This window comes from Lactuca virosa, chromosome 3 (genome assembly GCF_052849685.1).
Source record: "Lactuca virosa cultivar CGN04683 chromosome 3, Lactuca_virosa_CGN04683_v6, whole genome shotgun sequence".
Classification (NCBI taxonomy): Eukaryota; Viridiplantae; Streptophyta; class Magnoliopsida; order Asterales; family Asteraceae; genus Lactuca; species Lactuca virosa.
The window spans coordinates 374,160,847-374,173,870 of record NC_136428.1 but is presented as its reverse complement, the minus strand read 5'-3'; the positions used below and the strand labels follow the sequence as shown (position 1 = coordinate 374,173,870).

Below are 13,024 nucleotides of genomic sequence, written 5' to 3'. Positions count from 1 at the left end.
GCATAAACTTTGTGCTTTAATCCGGAAAACCCAAAAAATAATCAATTTTTAGCTTCATTCACGGATCGCCTTTGACAAAATTTCTCAAAAATGGGTAGAAATTGTCAATTTCAAAATTCTGCAGTGACCCGGTGCGCCCAAAACAGCCAAATATGCAAAACTCTCCCCCTTTTCCAATGCTGGGTAGAAAGCGTCAATTTGAACAAACTGCAGGGGCCTGAAATGCATTTTCTTCAATTTTCAGCAAAAACAGTCCTTTTTCGAATTTGGGTACGAACTGCCAAACATTCGAAGCCTTAGGGACTATTTTCGAAAATTCTTCCTTTTGTGCTCCAAACATACGAAGAGTTGTCCCAAACATACGAAGCTTCAAAAATTTTCGAATTTGGGTGAAAAGTGTCAAACATTCAAAACTTGAGTTAATTTTCGAATTGCCAAATATTCGAAGGTTCAGGGACTGAATTCGAAAATTTTCCATTTGTTGAAATCATACGAAGACTTGATCAATCATACGAAGGGTTTGGAAAAAGTGTCAAATTATCGAAATTTCAGGGACTATATTCGAAACTTTAATGACACCCTTCGTATGAATCATTCACTAACCTTTCGTACGAAATCAACCCATTTTCTCTCTCCTCTTCGTATGAAATCTATAACCCCCTTTTCTCTCTCCTCTTCGTATGAAACTTCACTGCACCATATTAACGAATTTTTCTCTTTCAATCTAACGAACACGAAGCATACGAAGCCTCACTTATGAACAGTAACCTCTTAGCCATTCATCTAACCTCTGAATCACAGTTCTTCACTTCGTACATTCAACCATCAACTCGTTTTATCCCTTCGTTCCTTAATCACTAACCCACAATCAAAGTCCAATTCGTACAGATCCAACAAAACTACTGTTCTTCGTCCCTAAAATTGTTCTTGTTCATCCATCTGTTCGTTCATTCTTCCATTCGATTTTTCATTCAAGAATCGTCATCAAACATTCGAAAACCGACTCCAAACCCATGGACTTTAACTGATTCGATCATAACCCAAAAACACAATCTAATCCAAAATCAGAAATCGTTAACCTCAACTGCATCGATCAAAACCCAGCTGTTCCAAATCATTGTTGACTTAGACTCCAAACACAACTCAATATTCGATCAACTTTCAAACCGTGACCATCTATAAACTGAGTTCGACCACTTGGCTAGTTAACAACCAAAATCAAAACTCCAAACATCGATTTCGCAATCGGTTCTTCAACTCAAGCTTTCAAAAACTCCCAAATCGATTTCCCATAGAAAACCATAGTTCGATTTCTAAATCAGTTAATCAAAAGATATGACCCTTCGACATTCAAACCCATTTGATTCCAAGAACATAAACCACACATCGAATTCAACATCAAAAAAACACAATTACAGATGCGAATGAAGAATCTCAGCAATATTCAATTCCGACTTCGACTCAAAATCAAACCAAATCGATTTTGACTTCAACTCAAATCTCAAATTGATTCCAGGTGCACGTATAACCCGATTTTGACTTTCGACTTTGACTCTTCCAAGATATCAACAACATTCAAATCAAAATCAATTAACATCTGATTTCGATTCATAATCAAGAAATTGATTATTCTTTTCAAACGATCTAATAACAATTAGAACACGATAAGAATTTGATTATAATCAGATGTTTGGATGAAGAAACGATGAAGAACTGATACAATTGTACAACCATATAAAGCTGGTGTACAAGTCGCCTGACGAACCACACATACGATCGATTGAATATCAGATGCAATTATATTTCGACTCATTATTTTAAGTCATTGAATCGAAAACCGGGCTTGAGGTAATCTGATTAGAAACATTATTGAATTGCAAATTGGGCTAAAAGAGAATATAGATGAACAGTATCGAATTATTTGGGCTCAATGTTTTGGAACAAATGAAATGATTAATTGGTTTAGTACGGGCTCGAATTTTTAATTGAATGAACAATGAATTTTAAAAAAAAATGATAGAATATGATTTTGATTTTTGTGAGATCTAAACAAAAAATAATTGGATCAATCAATGGGATGAAATGGATTAGATCCAATGAGACAAAGCGATCAAAAATCAAAAACACAACGTACGATTCAATGAGATTAAGAGAAATCATAGAGAGAGACTCACCAAACTTGCTTCAATTGTGACAAAAGTTGCCAAACCGAGAATCGTTCTTCAAAAATCACGTTGATCTTGAAGACCCGCTCTGATACCAATTGAAGTGGTGTTGATTATGATGGCATGTGTGGAATTAAGAATGATTTAGTGAATCATCAAGTAAAATCAAGAACATGAACACAAGAAGTAAATAATTCTTTTAAGCTCTCATTAGTTTCATAGAAAGAGTACAAAAATGGGTTTTGCAAATTCTCTCTCTAAACTAATCTCTCAAAATGTTCATTAGATAAAATGAGTGTCACTCACTTCCTTATAAAGGAAAGACAACTCATTATGCACAATCAAAGGAGTAAGCCCTCATAACATCCAAGAGTGACTTTGCACCCTTACATTCTCCCCCTCAAAGTTAGGATTGGATGTCCGGCTTCAATCTCCAACGAGCACGCGCAATCAAGACCAAACTCCCCTTCGAAGTAAACACCGGTCTTCAAATCCGCAAATAAAAGATCCGCTTCATTTTAAATCCCCATGATTGGATTCTTTTGAACAACATTTTGCTGACCAATCAACAAGAATATGGGCCTATTATTGATCATATCAAGCAGATGCTGGTCTGCTATATTCATGAAGTGGCGAAAATGGATCAGGAGGTCGCTTCTGCAATCAAAAAGAGGCCAATTATAAAGCCAATTGGGAAGGCAAGTGAGATGACGGTGATGGTTAAAGGCAAAATTGATCCACAATTTTACACTGTTTTGTTCACAAGGGGCGAAGGTCAAAGATGTTTGTTCGCTTTAGCTGATAAGCACTTGTTCTCCAACGCGTGATTAGAGCACATTCTTGAAATTATACATCGGTGTGACCAGAACAATGATGCAGATAAAAAGTTGTTTACGGACATGCTTCGGTGGTATATTCACTTTCGTCAAACTCTACTTGCCATGATACCGAAGCTATTCAAGACTGTGAAGTCATCTGCTCCAACTCAACCAAAGTAGTCTCTCGCCTCAATTGGCGCAAAGGGGGAGATTGTTGGGTTTAAAGGATTGCGCCATTGGGCCTTAGCAGTTCGGTCCATTATGTACTCTCGGTTTGGGCCTTTCCAACCGTGCTTATCTTTCTAGGGTTTAGTATATAAGGTGCATGCATGCATCCTTGTCATTAACGCTTTTGATTATTATCTCATTGATTGTACTGTAAACCCCAACACACCTCTAAAGAGGAAGTTCTTAATCGAGCTCTTCTGAGGTGTGACTATATTTTAATCATTCGACATATGGATTGATTCATTGTGTGTTCTTGTGTTCGTTATTCTTATTGATTTACCTGTTAAAGATATAATCGGTCTTAAGAGTTTTCTACTCATCAGTATATTTTAGGGTAGGGGCGGGGGATGCAACCACGTTCCGTTTGGTCCCGCTGACATCCCTAGATGGGTTGACCCAATATGTACTTGTGGGCCAAACCAAAAAAACATTATTATTGGATCACCACTTCGAAACTGTGGATAACATTATCACATTGGTTTTTAGTTGGATAAAGCATAGAGGTCATTTTAGTGTTTGTAACTGAGCATACTGGATTTGCTTTTCGTTTAACATTATGTAATTGTTTTTTCATGCCTGCCTTGTGCTTGATTTGTAACAACCCGATATTTTAAGTCAATGTAATGACCTAAAGTTAAATATTGTAACCTACTTTTGAGATAATAAAAATAGCGTCAAAAATGAAATGTTCAAAAATCTCAATTTGGATGTACTAAGTGGTAGATATCGTAACAAGGTTTTCAAAAATATAAAGAACACTAAAATCCGAGTTATAACGAAGGAGTTATGACCAATCGAAGATCCGCAACAAAACCTGTAAAACACTGTTAAGCATAAAACGCGAAATGTCAATAAAATACTTTTTAGCCGTAGGTATCCAAATGAAAGTCGTAGATATCATTAAACCATAAACGTACATAAAAAGAATGTCCAAATCTGACTTCGTATGAGGAAGTTATGATTTTTCTAAGTTTCGGATATAGTAGTAGACAGCTAAAAACTCGAAATAGAGATCGAGCGACTTTTAGCCGATGCAACCTTAACAAGAATCGAATATCTCGACAATAGTAGTGCAATGGTAAAAAGACAGACAAAAACGGACGTCAGATGAAAAAGTTGTGGATTTTTAACAGACTTTTCTAGTCCCGGCCTGTTAAAAATATAATATTAAAAATAAAATCAAAATTAGCCGACGGAGTCTAAACGAAAGTTGTAAAGCATAATCTCATCTACGCGTGGATATAAAGAACGTCAAAATCGAAACTCGTATGCGAGATATATGAATTTCTGAAGTTCGGGACATGAAACCCCACACTGTCAGAAAACTCACAACGTGAGCCAGAAGCTCACGACGTGAGCTAGTGCCTGATGTGTGCCAGAGTCGGGCTATCAGACGTAGAGTCTACGGAAGGGATAAGAACCAAAGTCACGACGTGAACAACTTCATGTTCATGACGTGAACTCAAAAAAATGCACCCTATAAATAGAAACTGAGGGCTTCGGTTTTGGCTGCTCAATTCTATCATACCTCCTACTTTTACTCTGTGTTAAGCATCCCAAGACTACCCCAACGCCCCGGTTACGTGTCCAAGCCCTGACGAAAGCCGAAGTCCCGAAGTTTCCGAGAAACTTGCTTCTTTCCAGTCGAAGTGCTGCCCGATTTTAACATCGTCTTCATCAACCCGTCACTCCTACCAAGTGAGTTCATACCCCTTCCACTACACTTTTAAATGCTTTTTAAACACTTTAAGGGGGGAATACAAGTAAACACACGGTTAAAATCGTGTGAAAACATCAATCTTTTACTATAAACTCCTTGATGTTGTTATAACTATCATACGAAAATGTTAGCATGCAAAACATCTTACGATACCAGTTTACCCTCTCGGGATGAAATATATTTGTAAATAAAAACATGCTTTATTTATATGTTTGCATAATACATCTTGACAAGGGTAACCATTTCAACTATAACATTTCTTATATATATAAGAAACTACAAATCATTGTTATGCCTTTATCAACATAGTAAAAAGGGTAATCATTTCGGACATAAACACATTCATTTCAAAAATACGTGACTTAATTGAGAATATGTAAGTCATTCGTCTTCATTGTACCTATCAAGGTATACAAGGAAGCCCTGTTTTATAACCAAAGTCTCCGTCCGGAGAACGTGATAAGTGTGTATAGATCTATACGAGACTGATGATCCCGCACCCTGGCTGTTAGCTACATCCGGACCGGCAGGTTAAGGGTGACAAGTGTCATAACATTTCGACGCTTGAAGAACGTCGGTACAAGCAAATCCATCATAGTACAGCTATGAAAACTCACAGGATAGACAATTATTATGGTATTATGTTCTTATGGGAAAATTAATATTACAGTTATTTTTATGTGAAAATACAAGCTTCCTATAGTTTTGTTCACTAATAAAACTATACATCATCATTTTAAGCATGACATATTTACTTACAAGTTACAGTCTTGGGCATTTAAGACTACTTCTCACTTATAGTAAAATATAGGATTTTCCTGGTTCAATACATTCCTTTCATACAAACAACGATTCATAACTCATTTTATAAGAAAATATCGGATTTTATGGAAAATAAACGTGAACTTTCGAATGGCATACATTTACACAAATAACTACTTATAAACTCAACAACTTAATTGTTGACACTTTTTCTTTGAAATAACGTGTATTCTTAGGGAATCGCTAAACACCAGGTTAGCAACTACTTTTGGGGACTAATGCTCTGGCGTTAGCAACATCTTTTGGAACATCATATTGTATTTGACTTTTGAAACATGTAATACATCAATCATGTAAACTTTTCAAATATATATTATGGTGGTGTGTACTATCTTTTATATTCAATTGTTATGATACTGTACATGACGTCCTCCGCCCCCGAATGTTTCCGCCGTTCAGGTTTGATTGGCGGTGACTTTAATATAATCCGCCATTTCCAAAAAATTATTATTGGATCACACTTCATGTCTCCTGGACCATTCCTTTCTCATCGAGTACCGTGTCTGAGTAATGAACATTATTATCAGATCAAAATTTCTGTCTGTTGCACCATACTTTTCTCATTGAGTATCGGGTACCACATTTGTTGTGTTTGATTAATGAAAACCTATCACATTCGTGTGCAGTCTACGCAACAAGTGCATCATAACTACCCTTAGTTGTGTGCAGTCTACGCAACAATTGCGTCATAACTACCCTTGGACCTGGCAATTCGTGTATGCGTGTCATGAAAATGAGCTAGAGCGAGATTTTGTATTCATCAAAACATATATTTTGGGGTTGGGGCTGGGGATGCAACCACGTCCCGTTTGGTCCCGCTGACATCCCTAGATGGGTTGACCCAAGATTTACTTGTGGGCGACACCTAAAAAACATTATTATTGGATCAACTCTTCGAAATTGTGGATAACATTATCACTTTGGTTTTTTGTTGGGTAAAGCATAAATGTCATTTTGGTGTTTGTAACTGAGCATACTAGATTTGCTTTTTGTTTAACATTATGTAATTGTTTTTTCCTACATGCCTTGTGCTTGATTGGCGGTGGCTTTAATATAATTTCGCTGTTTCCAAAAAAATATTATTGGATCACACTTCATGTCTTATGCACCATTCCTTTGTCATCGAGTACCGCATCTACGGTGTCTGAGTAATAAGCATTATTATCGGATTAAAATTTCTGTTTGTTGCACCATACTTTTCTCCTTGAGTACCGGGTATCGCATCTGCTATGTTTGAGTAATGAAAACCTATCACAGTTGTGTGCAGTCTACGCAACAATTGCATCATAACTACCCTTAGTTGTGTGCAGTCTACGCAATAATTGCATGATAACTACCCTTGGACCTGACAATTCGTGTATGCGTGTCATAAAAACGAGTTAGAGCGAGATTTTGTATTCATCAAAACGTATATTTTGGGGTAGGGGCGGGGGATGCAACCACGTCTTGTTTGGTCCCACTAACATCCCTAGATGGGTTGACCCAAGATTTACTTGTGGGCCAAACCTAAAAAACATTATTATTGGATCACCTCTTTGAAATTGTGGATAACATGATCACTTTGGTTTTTTGTTGGGTAAAGCATAAAGGTCATTTTGGTGTTTGTAACCGAGCAGAATGGATTTGCTTTCCGTTTAAAATTATGTAATTGTTTTTTCCTGCCTTGTGCTTGATTGGCGGTGGCTTTAATATAATTCCGCCGTTTCCAAATAAATATTATTGGATCACACTTCATGTCTCTTGCACCATTCCTTTCTCATCGAGTACCGCATCTACGGTGTCTGAGTAATGAACATTATTATCGGATCAAAATTTTTGTCTGTTGCACCATACTTTTCTCATTGAGTACCGGGTATCGCATCTGTGATGTTTGAGTAATGAAAACCTATCACAGTTGTGTGCAGTCTACGCAACAATTGCATCATCACTACCCTTAGACCTGACAATTCGTGTATGTGTGTTATGAAAACGTGTCAGCCATGAATTTCACACGATACGAATACATGACTAGAAATAAGCTTTATCATAGTTTTTAAGATGCATTTGTGTTGTTTCGCGTGACTCACAAATTCGTGTATTCGTGTCTCGAATTGTCAGGTCTAACTACCCTGTAGCCAAATCCATAGCCTTAGTTTTCGAAGCGGCAATAAGGTCAAATGGAAAATCACATGCTCCACAACTTAGCATACACAAATTACGATAAATAGAACATCAATTGCAACCACAAATATACATTGCATATCTTTGTAAAATGACATGTATACAAGATGACTATCATATTTTGGCGACCTCAAATACATGAGATGAGTTTCTATAAAAATGGGACTTGCTTTTGCTTTTTTACATAGAATATGATAATCTATCTTTTCATGATATCATCTTTGGTCACAGTAAAATCCCAAAGATCACCATATTTTTCATTGAAGTCCCAAATATCCATCGTGTTGTAGTCCGATATTAACTTGTCTCGAGAACCTTTCTCCATGTTATATATTTGTGGCTCAAAGTTGTACGCTTCACTTGGTTTATCCATTTCAATTATGCAAAATACTACAACGAATATCGCCGCTCCAATGTACAAATATTCTCCCTGTAATATATATTTGTCATAGACTTTTCCATAGTCGATAAAAATAACAAAGGGCATTAACGTCTTTTACATAAATAATAGATTAATATTTGGCAACAATTAGGTTGTTTTAATGGATTTAGAAACTCTTATTAAAAAAGAAAAGTTTAGTGGCAATCTAACCGGAACATTGAGGTTAATCCCAAGAGCGACAGCCGGAAGAAATAGCCATGAAATGAGACCTAAGGAATGCAAAAGGCGATCTATGTTAGTTTTGTATTTATCTATAATGTAGGGACCATTATCGTCAACCTTTTGTAGTTACTTATGCTTTATGTAAATTGGTCAAATTTAATAATAGAATCTGAGCATTAAATTGATCATATATTTCGCAACTTCATCATCAAACATCATTAATCAATAATAGAATCTGAGCATTAAATTGATCAGCGACTTTATTTTATATGGCATCGAATATGAAGAATCAAGCGAAATTAGCGTTTACGAAGAAAACTAAGAATGACAAAAATGGTCCCTGAACTATGGATAAATACAAAACTAGCTATAAGATGTACCTTGGAAACCAGTGGGAGGGTCGACTGCTGCATAATCTTCTGCTATTGATCCCCAAAATGTTGCTGTAAGTGTAAAATGAGATATAAAGGCACGTAGAAATATATTTTTATTATAAATAACAAATGGTATATATGGAAGAATTATAAAAAAAGAAAAATCTCTATAAGCTAGTTCAAAAGCTACATAGAATCCATCAAAAATAGATCTGAATAAATTTGACAAAAATGATTTCCATTTAACTAAATGGAATGGAATCTCTAATTCCAATTCCCATTTATGTCTCTCTCAAGATCTACGAACCAAAACACGCTCTTAAACACTTCCAAATGGTATTTAAAGTACACACACGAAACTAAAAGCTTAAGTAATCAAAACAAATTGAAAAGTTATTAATTCACATAAATTTTCTTACATTTGTCATCTCCTTCATTGTATGTGTGGTGTCCATCATACTTTCCATAGACAAAATCATCCTAATCCAACACCAAAATTGATTATTATATGCCATCATATACACAACTAAATATAGAATGATCAAAAGCGAATCCAATATTGTATATTTTCTCTCATCTACATTAATTTCTTTAAATTCTTATCTTTAATTTTGTTCCACAAGTTTTCCTTCAATTTTCTTCATGAAAAAAACAAAAAGAAAGAAATAGTATCCGGAGATTTTCAACAGAAGATGTAAAATCTCATCAGCAAAAATTTAAGTCAATAACTATGTTGACATTGTAAAAAACGCTAAGATAGAAACAGTTAAAAGATAGAAATCCGCCTAATTAAATTCAATTGGGAATCGAGAAATCTTAAGCAGACCAATTCTCAATGGAAGATGAAATTCGAAAAGGAAACATACATCACTAATGCCACTGTTCTCCCACCTATCGACAGGATCTTCATTCAGGTCAGGTTCGATATCAGTTAATCCAGCTGCATTTAATCTGTTTATCCTGTTTCTACCATTACACCGATTGTTGATGCTTCTATACCTGAGACCGAATGAAGTAGAACAAATTGCGTTACTTGAAACCCTAATCCTGTTTGGGGATTGTTCGGAGTTAGCAGCGATTTTGGGGATTGAAGAAATGGATAAAGCAGAGAGTGGTTTTGCTGAAACCCCCGCCATTTTTGTTTTGGATTCTAATTGTGTGGCTTTTTGGAAATTTTAGTTGTTCACGGGAAGATGATGTTCGAGTGATTGGCAGTGAATGTTTCTTATGTCACTGTCAAGTAATTATGTGCCACGTATATTATCATCGGTTTTTTCTAATTGTATATATTCATAAAAACTAGAGTAAATTACACGAATGGTCCCTCTGGTTTGGGGTATTTGCGCGTTTGGTCCTAACTAATTTTTTTTAACTCGGAAGGTCACTATTGTTTGTTTTTTTACGTGATTGGTCCCTACTGTTTGTTTTTGTTACGGGTTTGGAATCTGTCTTACCTAAAAAAACTATAATTTTAATAGGGAAAATGATGGGGAAGGTAACGTAAGATGATGAGGGTGGGGTTGGGGATGCATTTATTTAAATAAATTAAAAAATCAATGGCAAAATAGTCTTTGAAGAATCGATCTTGTAGGCTCTACTGCTCAGACGTGAATCCCCCAATCTACAGGTACATTAGTTTTTATCACATCCTTTCCCTTCAATCCATCATCCCCTTCATCGAACCCTCCACTTCGGCGTACGAAGTTCTCCATCAGCGCCTCCCTTCCAGCCGCAACATCTTAGCTCGATCGGCGATAGCTACCACCACCATTACATTCTCTCCTTATCAGAATCCATCTATCTCTCATCGGCTTCTTCTTTTGTTTGGGATTTTGTCTTCCTCTCGATTTCCCGTTTCGTTTTACTCCACCGACATTGGCAAAAGCTTTCACCAAAACTCACTAATTTCTGTCTTCCGTCTGATCCCCTTTTCCTCTTCACTCACTGGATTTTTTCCGGATTTTATGTCGACTGAAACACTTGGTTGGCTTCCGATGTTCCATTCGTTCTTGCATCCTTCTCTATTTGATTACAGCTCGGAATGAGTAGTGATGGTATTTGGGAGAAAGTGTCTTTTTGAAAGCCAACGACTTTGTGGTCAGCGATTGATTGGAGCATAAAACGGTGAACGACAGAAGATGAACACGTATCGATCTGAGGATCGAACAGAAACAACCTAACTGGAAACGCCGAGGCAATCCCTTAGTCGTGAAAAGTCATCTCTTCCTAATCTCGACATCGCCTTTCAGTTGCGGATGTCGATTTCTGCATCCTTTTACCCTTTTGGTTCAATAATTAGACATGATCCTTTTAATTTTTATTTTTTTTAGTTTCATAGGGTAACGCATTTGTTAGGTTGTAGGTCAAGATGCTAAAGACAAAACTGCACAAATGGTCCCTATGGTTCGCTGAAAATTGCCACTTTGGTTCAAAAAGGTTTGGACAAGCACCAGAGCTCCAAACTTTTCATTTTGTTGCGGCTTTGGTCCATTTTGGTTTTAACTTTTTTATAATGATGAATTTGCCCCTGATATTTACTTTTTTTAATTACTTTTATATTACAATAATTAAAAAAAACAAAAACAATTATTTTTTGAAATAACCACCAGAAAACAAAATTCTTACAATAATCTCTCTCTCTCTCTCTCTCTCTCTCTCTCGGGTTGTGTTTCATAAACACTTAAACTGAAGAACATCTTCTGGGTTCGATCTTCAAAATACATACCCCATAACCATTGATTTTGACAACCATTAGTCACCACCACCATCCTCCACCTCCATCTTCAAGTAGATTTTTTTGCCACTCAAGAACATCCCTCTCCATCGCCAAATATAAAGCATTTCTCCTTCACCAGTCTCGTCACCAACCCAAAGAACCTTCATAGACGTCGATCGGAAACCCAAAAACTTTGTTGTCGATCTGAAAAACCTCACCTTCACCGCCAACCAGAAAAACCGCACCTTCATCGCCGATCTTAAAAACCATCACACACCTGCAACATACATCAGATTAGGGATAGTTTTTGGTGAGATGAGAAAAAAACCCCGCTGATACGCCATGTCTCCGTCTCCGACCGCTCGTACGCCATGTCTCCATCTCCGGTGACTCTGACGTATGGCACGAGGATTTCTTTGGCGACTCCGGCGTATGGCAACCGATATTGTTGACGTATCTGCCTAGATCGAGTGGTTCCTAGCATCATCTTCATCTTCCCCACTAAGAAACCTTCGACTATAAGTGTTGCAACCACTGTCATGAAACCCTAGCGCAAATGTGAAAACCCTCAAAGGAAAATCCGTTTCTCTCTCCTTCTCTATCTTCCTCAGAAAACCCTAGATCTTTCATATCTTCGTTCTTCTCTATCAATTATGGGTTTGTTCGATCGACGCACAAAAACCCCATCTCTCCATCTCCGATTCCCCGTACTCTTTGTAATCTTCTCATTTGTACCTGAAACCTAAAATTGAAAGGGAAAGGGGGTGATTTTTGAAGTCTTTTAGTCTAAACCAACAGAAACTACACATAGGGGTTGCAAAAAAGCAAAGCATACATGTAGATGATGAACGGTGAATCGATGCATAGAAGGGTGGGATGCAGAACATGCTATGGTGATTAATCATTTTCTTCAAATGAGTGATTTTTTTGTTACGATGAAAGAAAAAAGGAATTGTTCTCTTATGCCACACACACACACACACACACACACACACAGAGATAAATTGCATATTTTATTTATTTATTTTTATTCCTTTATAAAAAAATTATATAAACAAAATAGAAAATGCAATTTTTTCTTTTAAACAGAAAAATATTTAAATAAATAAAAAACTAAAAAAGAAACATGGGCAAAATCGTCATTATGAAAAAGTTCAAAATAAATTGGACCAAACTAACAACAAAATGAAAACTTTGGACCTGTGGTGCTAGTCCAAACTTTTTTGGACCAAAGTGGCAATTTTAAGCAAACCACAGGGACCATTTGTGCAGTTTAGTCGATGCTAAACTGAAAAAAATAATATTTCTTATATTTTGAATTTTTGGCTTGAAGATTGAATATTTTTTAGACAAAACTGCACAAATGGTCCCTGTGGTTTGCTCAAAATTGCCACTTTGGTCCAAAAAGGTTTGGACT

General features: G+C 36.4%; 1 protein-coding gene across 1 annotated transcript; it reads right to left on the bottom strand.

Annotated features, from left to right (window-relative positions):
- Window positions 1–7,947: 7,947 nt before the first annotated feature.
- Window positions 7,948–10,072, bottom strand: PNSB5 (NAD(P)H dehydrogenase 18). The gene is made up of 5 exons (XM_079086895.1): window positions 9,758–10,072; window positions 9,311–9,371; window positions 8,898–8,960; window positions 8,506–8,564; window positions 7,948–8,343 (listed from the first exon to the last, which is right to left on the bottom strand). Exons 1-5 carry the CDS (start codon window positions 10,025–10,027, stop codon window positions 8,113–8,115), a joined length of 684 nt encoding a protein of 227 aa, XP_078943021.1. The 5' UTR covers window positions 10,028–10,072; the 3' UTR covers window positions 7,948–8,112.
- Between the last annotated feature and the right edge of the window lie 2,952 nt (window positions 10,073–13,024).

Bases quoted from the DNA above. Each gene is read 5' to 3' on its own strand.
- PNSB5 (XM_079086895.1), bottom strand. From the start codon at position 10,027: ATGGCGGGGGTTTCAGCAAAACCACTCTCTGCTTTATCCATTTCTTCA. The intron at 9,372-9,757 runs GTATGTTTCCTT...GTGTTGGATTAG, and splicing joins AGAACAGTGGCATTAGTGAT to GATGATTTTGTCTATGGAAA. The intron at 8,565-8,897 runs GTACATCTTATA...TGCATTCCTTAG, and splicing joins CCCTCCCACTGGTTTCCAAG to GTCTCATTTCATGGCTATTT.